The sequence below is a fragment of the Physeter macrocephalus genome, chromosome 11, assembly GCF_002837175.3.
Source record: "Physeter macrocephalus isolate SW-GA chromosome 11, ASM283717v5, whole genome shotgun sequence".
In the NCBI taxonomy this organism is placed as follows: domain Eukaryota; kingdom Metazoa; phylum Chordata; class Mammalia; order Artiodactyla; family Physeteridae; genus Physeter; species Physeter macrocephalus.
In genome coordinates, this window is record NC_041224.1 from 55252330 (window position 1) to 55260071 (window position 7742).

Sequence of the window (7742 nt, forward strand, 5' to 3'; positions counted from 1 at the left end):
GAGCCTGTGCTCCTCAACGGGAGAGGCCGCGGCGGTGAGAGGCCCGCGTACCAAAAAATAAATAAATAAAAATAAATTTAAAAAAATAAAAATAAAGACAAACAAACAAAAAAAACCCAAAATGATTATCCTTTGACTGTGTATTCTCTTCCCGCTACAGCCCTTTTTCTCTCCTTCCCTCTTCCAAAACTTTGTACTCTCTCACCTCCCACTCATGTTTTAACCCATTCTAGTCTGGCTCCTGATGTCACTATTCTCCTAGACCTGTTTCCGTCAAGTTCATCACCGACATTCACCTTCCCAAAGCCAATGGGCATTTCTCTGTTTTCATTTATCTAGACTTCCCAGCAGGATGTAAATGAGTTGAACATCCCCCTCTTTCTTGGAATATGTTCCTATCTTGGCTTCCAGGACTCCACACTACCCTGGCCTCTCCCCTACCTCACTGGCTGCTGCTTCTCTGTCCCCTAGACTGACTTTTCCTCCTCTATTAAATTTCTAAATGTTGGACTGTCTCAAGGCTTTGGCCTAGGTCCTCTACTCTCCTCTACTTATTCCATCTCTTCCTATATTCATTCAACACTAAATCAATACCTATCGAGTATCTACCATATGCCAGACTCTGTTCTAGGCACTGGAAATAGAGCAGTGAATAAACAAACAAATCCCTGCCTTTATAAAGCATATATTCTAGTGGAAGAGAAAATAAAGCAAAAACAACAATAAGTGTATGATATAATGTCCAGTAGTGATAAGTGATAGGAAGAATAAAGCAGTGCCAGTGACAATGATGCTTTTTAAAAACAGTATGGCCAGGGGAGGATGTGATAAGGAGGTAACATGTACATCTGAGGAAAGTGGCGTGTGAGAGAGAAAAGTCAAAGATGATTCCAGGTTTTTTGTCTGAGTGAAAGAAAGAATGATGGTGCCATTTATTGAAATAAGGAAGCCTAGAGGAGGAAGGGATTTGGGAGGGGAAAATCAAGAATTCTGGTTTGGATGCATCGATAGGTCATAGGGACACATTAAGTGGTTATTTGGATAGATTAAGTTCCTGGTGTGGATGATTCCTTCCTCAGGTCTTAGAGAGACCTTTCCTGACCACTCTGTCTCTGAGAATATCCTACCGGCTACCTCCCTAGCTCGCAGAATCTCTAGCACCTTCCTTAGTTTAATGTCTTCATTATAGTCACCTCAATCTGTCATAACAAAACTTGGCTATTGTTTGGCTACCCTCACAAAAGTTAAGTCCTGGGGGAGAACAGGAATGTTGTCTGCCTTATTCATAGCTTTATCCCCAGGCCTTAGTACTGTGCTTGTCACAATGTAAGAACTCAACAACTAATTGTTGAATCAAAAAGCAAAGGGTAGGTCAGTCCTCTGAAGAAGTCAGGACAACCTCGTTCTTGTCTGAACCCAGCCAGTCACTAGATATGTGGCTTCGGACCAGTCACTTCTGTGGTATTTTCTCAGTTTCAGAAGTCGTTTGATTAGATGATTTCTAAGGGCTAATTTGTCCACTTTGAAATTATGTTTAAAATCCAGGATTTTTATGTATTTACTCTAACCAAATTTGTACCCAGAACTTCATTCTGGTAATAACAATGCTGAAGGGCTTTCTGAGGTAGCATGAGTGCAAACTACTGCTTCTGGGGAAATTCGCCACAGGGATCCTGGAGGGTCTGTAATCCCACTCTGGGCTGCCCAAAGTCCTCAGTTTCAGGTAGCCATCCATTCTGTTAGCCTCCAAGACCAGGGAGAAACAATTCGAAAGCAAGGAGAATAAGTGAAGGAGTTCATTTTCTGGAACATTATTGAGCACCTGCTCACTAGGCCAGTTCAAGCCTTTTCAGGGATGCTAGCATATTTCACATGTATTTAAGGGTTATTTGGGTATTAAGGCATACCTTCACAAAACCGGATGAGGTGGGTATTAATATCCCCCTTTTCACTGATGTAGGAAATGAGGTTCAGGGAGATGAACTGATTTGCCATGGTTCAGACAAGTGACAAGTGGCAGATAAAAGGTTGGAATCTAGGGGCTTCCCTAGTGGCACAGTGGTGGAGAATCCACCTGCCAATGCAGACGACACGGGTTCGAGCCCTGGTCCGGGAAGATCCCACATGCCGCGGAGCAACTAAGCCCATGCGCCACAACTACTGAGCCTGCGCTCTGGAGGCCGTGAGCCACAACTACTGAGCTCACACGCCTAGAGCCCGTGCTCCGCAACAAGAGAAGCCACCGCAATGAGAAGCCCGCGCACCGCAACGAAGAGTAGCCCCCGCTCACCTCAACTAGAGAAAGCCCGTGCACAGCAACGAAGACCCAACACAGCCAAAAATAAAATAAATAAGTTTATTTAAAAAAAAAAGGTTGGAATCTATATCTCCCCCCACTCTCCTTGTGCTCTCCACCACATCATAGATGCCTCTAATAAAGGGCATACCCCCTTGGGTATAATCAGTTTCCAGTGGACTCATGTCTATTTGTTGAATCAACAACTGAAAATAAGTTGAATTAAGAAACACTCTCTCATAACCCCTTACGTTTCAACTCATCTGAGAAATCCTATTGCAAAGTCATTAATTACTATGTACATATACATAGCTGGGTAGAAATAAAGCCACAAAAAATATCACCTTGTTTACAGAGATAGGAATGATTTCCCTTCTGAAATAGCAAGATTTCCCAGGGCTCCTTCTGGAGAAGGTAGAGGGAGAGGCCAAGAATATCTACTCCCCACATACAATCCATTGGAAGATCCTTCACTTCCTTTGCTTTCTTTTCCCTCCGCCATTTTTGAAGACTTCACTTTCAAAAGAATCTTGTTCTTTCTTCATGGGAAAGGGATTCTTTTCCCATCAAGGTATCCGTGTTACAGGAAGGTTCCCACCCTGATGTGCGTGTGCACGAATGAGGGTATGAACCCACACCACATCAAATATGGAAAGCTGTCTATACGCATCTTAGCGTTGGGCATGATTCTGAAGGAATGACATTTTTTTAAACCCATAAGCCGTTTGGCATTGATATAAATCAGGTATGGGAAAACAACGCAGATGGGGTGTACTTCTTTCTTCTCTCTTTCAGACACAAGCCAACCTTTTTATGTAAAAGGAAAAAAGGATTGAGTGTTTTGAATAGAGGAGTGCGTCATTATTTTATCCTTCCCTACCAATAAACGATGACAAAAGCAGATACCTAAGAACTAAAACGGCAACACAGCAAGAACATGATGAGAAAAATGAATAAATAACATTTATTTGGTACAAAGCGGTTGGCAGGGTCCGAGAGGCCCCAGGGGCAGGGCGCGCCCTCAGAGGAGCAGGAGGGGGCCCAGCAGCAGCTCGCCCTGGCCCAGCAGGCGGCCCCGCTCCAGCCCGCGGCCCCGGTTCTCGGCCTTGACGCGCTCGGCCAGGCGGCGCACCTCGTCCTCCGAGAGCCCGTCCAAGCACAAGTCCTGCTCCAAGACCGCCCGGAGGCTCCGCCGGACCACGGCGCCCCGCGGCCGGCGCGTCTGGCCCGGCGGCTGCAGGACGAAGCTGACGCGGCAGCCGACGGGGGCGCGGGGCTCGGCGACCCCTCCGGCCGGGCCCTCGGCGCGGAGCAGCCGGACGCGGAGGCGCCCGCTGTCCCGACTGTACTCGACGGCCAGGCGCAGGGCGCCGCCGGCGCGGTCCAGAGTCACGGTGCCCTCGGCCTCCAGGAGCTGGGCGCCGCCGGCGCGGTCCAGATTCACGGTGCCCTCGGCCTCCAGGAGCTCGGGCCGAGGGTCGGGGGGCGGCGGAGGGGACGTGGCGGGGGCCCGGACCGGGGACCGGGAGCCGGCGCGGCGCCCGTCGTCGTCGTCGTCCCCGTCCCCGCTGGAGACGGAGCGGGCGCGGGCCAGGCCTCGGCTCCTCCCGGCCCGCAGCGCGCGGCGCAGCAGCCCCTCGGGAGCGCGCAGGAGGCGGCGGCCGCAGGGCCGCGGGGCGAGCGCAACCGGGGGCGGGCGGGGGCCGCCGGGGGCCGCGGGAGGCGCAGCAGATACTCTTCCCGGGGGCGCGAGGCGGGCGTCTCCACCGCCGCCGCCGCCGTAGGTGCGGGCCCGGGGGCGGGGCGCGGGAAGGAGCGGGGAAGTGCCCGAGCCCCCGAGGAAGAGCGACTCCTTGCGGCGGGTGTGCGGGCTCTCGAGTAGCGCGCAGAAGCCGTAGGCGGTGCGCACCCGGGGCAGGTGCGGCAGCGAGAGCGCGGCCTGCGAGCGTGGGTCCCAGTCCGTGCGCCCCGCGCCGTCGTAGGCTCCTCGATGCCAAAGGTCCGGCTCCGCAGCGCACCGCCGGGGCAGGGAGGCGGCCAGGGGTGAGGACACGGGCGCGCAGGGCACGGGCAGCCGCGGCGGGATACAGAACTCGGGGATACGGTCCGGGGTGAGCACGTTGGAGAAGGCAGGCTCCAGAACCGCGCGGCCCGCGGCAGAGGCGCGGAGTTTCCCGAGGAGCCGCATCCTCTGAGGCTGGGGCTGGGAGTGGGGGGAAGAAGCGCTCCTGCGAGGGAGAGAAGCTGCTAAGTTTGGACGCCCGGGGCCTCTCGGGAGTGCCCGGAGCCCTCTGCGAGTGCCAATGCGCCTACGACCCGCTGCCAGTCCGGGCCGAGCTCTCGCGCGCCCACAAAGCCACCCGCCTTCCAGTCATTATTACTAAATAAACGAAGAAGTAGAAATCAGACCTTTGCCTCTTCTTCAGTCCCTCTGGTTCCTGAGTTGCAAGTTCAGTCCCCGTCGCCTTCCGCTCCAGGTAGGCGCGCCAGCTTCAGCCCTGTGGCTGCGAGACGGGCGCTCCTCGCTTATATTGGAGGCTGAGCCCCGCCCAGCTGGCGCAGAGCCCAACCCTTGGAGTCACTGGACGGCCCGCCCTCCAGGCCGCCCCTTCTCGTCAACGCCGGGCCCTGTCGCGGGGGCTCTCGTGGGAGCGAAGCTGTGGCGAGAGCCGGCACCCTCTGCTCAGCCCTGGGACCTGCATCCGCTGTGCGTGCAGGGAACCGCCTGTGAAAGGTTGCCGGTGGAGGGAGGCTACCTCGTCGGCCTGCCAAGGGAGAATCGGCGGCTGAAAATGTTGGCGGTTTCTTGGAGAACGTGCAGCTGGATACGGAAACAAGAATTTCCCTTTTGCTGGGAGCTAAATCCTGTCCCCGCCGCCCCCCCGGAGGTGACCTACACGCACTAGCGTCTTCTGTTTTACTGCCCCCACGAACCTGCAGTGTGTAGACACATATAGTTCCCATGGTACTCGTGTACTTATTTATGCGTCTGTCCCCCTCGGCTAGACAGTGGCCTTCTTAATAGTATAGGGCCTGGCTCAGTCAGTGCCATATATATTGGTGGAGTGGGTGAATTAATGTATGCAAAAATTTCTGAATGACTACAGGCTCTGCCTATCATCTTGATGGTCACAAAAGGTGGGATTTCCGGCTCACACCCTAAAAATGACACTTGGTATTTCCAAAAGCTACGCCTTTCTCTCTGCTCCAGCATGGAGGTATCCAGCTAGAAAGCACTTCACAGAAAACCCAGATGGCCTCTCTCTCCACCCCCGCCCCCAACCTTCATTTTCCAAGATGAGAAAACTGAAGTCCAGTGGGACTTGAGGAATTTCCATAAAAGTTCAATAGAGCTAGTAAATGGCAGAAGCTGGAACTAGCAATTTCCTGTCTATTTGGCTTTGTATGTGATGCTTCCTGTTATCTGAAATGCCCTCCTCTGCTTTTTTTCTCCATAGGAACTCCTTTTTTTTGGTTCAGCCAGACATCATCCCCTTCAGAACATTTACTCAACTCCCCCACTGCAGTTCTCAGCCTCTTCTCATTCCCTTCATACACATTCTATGGACCACCATTGCTGCATTTAGCAGGCTGCTCTGGAATTTTGGGTTTACAAGTTTGTCTCCCCTACTAGACTGTGAGTTTCTTGAGGGCAAGGACTGCAGTAACGCAACCGGAGAGGAGTCTGGCAGACCTACTATGAATACATGTAAAATAAATAGAAGTGCTGTGATCCAGAACCTGGGTCTGCCTCCATCCCAAAGCAGACCTCTCTAAGGGACAAGCCCGGCTGTCTTATTCAACTCCTCCAGTTTCAGCACCTGGAGATACAGTGCCGGGCAAATAATTGCTCAGTAAATATTTGATGAATTATATTGTGTTGAATTCAGCCTGATCTACAATCCAGGTCTCATGTGCTTTTAACCACATATCTGTCTAACTGCTTTATTCAATGTCTTTCTCACAGCAAACCAGTGCAGTGGACATTGCTTCTGTTTACCATATAAGAAACTGAGGCTCAGGTTAAGAGACTTGTCTAAGGTCGTTCAAATTATGAGTCACAGCCCATGTATTGTAAGTCCTAGCTTTTTGCTAATTCCTTTCTTCTCTCTTTCCTTCCTTCCTCCCTCCGTCCATCCACTCAGTTCAATATCATTCACTGAGTTCACTGTGTGTCAGGGCGTGTGTGCATAGTTTGTATTGCACTTGACACCCAGAATGTTAATTCTTAAAGCAACTCAATGTGCTAAGTATTTTCCATTATCTCTGCTTTGGAATAAGTACCATCATTTCCAAATATTTAAAGGTAAGGAGAGTGAGTGTTTTCCATGGATTAATAAGTAATACTTTCTTTCTAAGTTGATCACTGCTGCCCTCTAGTGTGTGCTTTCTGAGACGGCAAGCATGAATCCCTAAGCAGCCGGGGAGCAGCAACCAGACCGGCTGCAGCCACACCTGCAAGCGGAGGAGTCCCCAGGGCGTCTCGGACTGGATCCTTTCCTATTGCTTCTGCAGGCTGGTCTGCAAATCCTTGGGCCAATGGCCTTCTCTGAAGCAGAGCAACTAGCATTATATCCTGCTCATGTGCCAGCCCACTTCCAACGAGACCTCAGTGAAAAGGGCCTTCGTGACATGAACACACAAACATTTCATCAGTGAGTAAATCCACTGGAAGCAGGACATGGGATTTGAGAAACTGTGCTACCACCACATCCATGTTCACAGAAGACCATAAGCATGGCTATAAATGCAATCTCTATGCAGAGGGTTTTCCAAAACTATTAGTTTTCCATGGATCAATATTCTACAGAAGAGAAATAAGATACAGGGAACTTAACTTACTTACGCAAGGATACACTCCAGTCATTCATTCATCTAAACCCATAGCTGCAGGCTGTATCCGCCGTCAGAGGCCTGGTGTCCTTCCTGATTCTTAAATCACAATAGGAAAAAGTGAAAAACAACCCGCTCAGTGGAAACTCTGATCACATCAGTTGTTTCATTATTTTGTGCCTTATGACCACAAAAGGTTCACTATTATCTCGTTTGTATTCAAGCTCTGAAACTTTTGTTTTTTGTGGTACGCTCTCAGTGTCGCGGCCTCTCCCGTTGCGGAGCACAGGTTCCGGACACACAGGCTCAGCGGCCATGGCTCACGGGCCTAGCCGCCCCGCGGCATGTGGGATCTTCCTGGACTGGGGCACGAACCCGTGTCCCCTGCATCGGCAGGCGGACTCTCAACCACTGCACCACCAGGGAAGCCCAGGGAAGCCCAACAAATGATCTTTGACAAAGTTCCAAAGCAGTGGAGAAACAATAGTCTTCTCAATAAATGGTTTTGGAACAACTGGGTCTCCATATGCCAAAAAAATGTTAACTTTGAGCCATATTTTTAAAGTACTGTATACTATTTTTTTACCACATACAAAAATTAACTCAAAATGAA

General features: G+C 51.0%; 1 protein-coding gene across 1 annotated transcript; it reads right to left on the minus strand.

The window, feature by feature from the left end:
* Positions 1 to 3246: 3246 nt before the first annotated feature.
* On the minus strand, positions 3247 to 4779 carry LOC112066253 (C2 calcium-dependent domain-containing protein 4A-like). The gene is made up of 2 exons (XM_055088782.1): positions 3753 to 4779; positions 3247 to 3701 (listed from the first exon to the last, which is right to left on the minus strand). The coding sequence occupies exons 1-2, from the start codon at positions 4482 to 4484 to the stop codon at positions 3318 to 3320; spliced, it is 1116 nt and encodes a 371-aa protein (XP_054944757.1). The 5' UTR covers positions 4485 to 4779; the 3' UTR covers positions 3247 to 3317.
* Positions 4780 to 7742: the final 2963 nt, after the last annotated feature.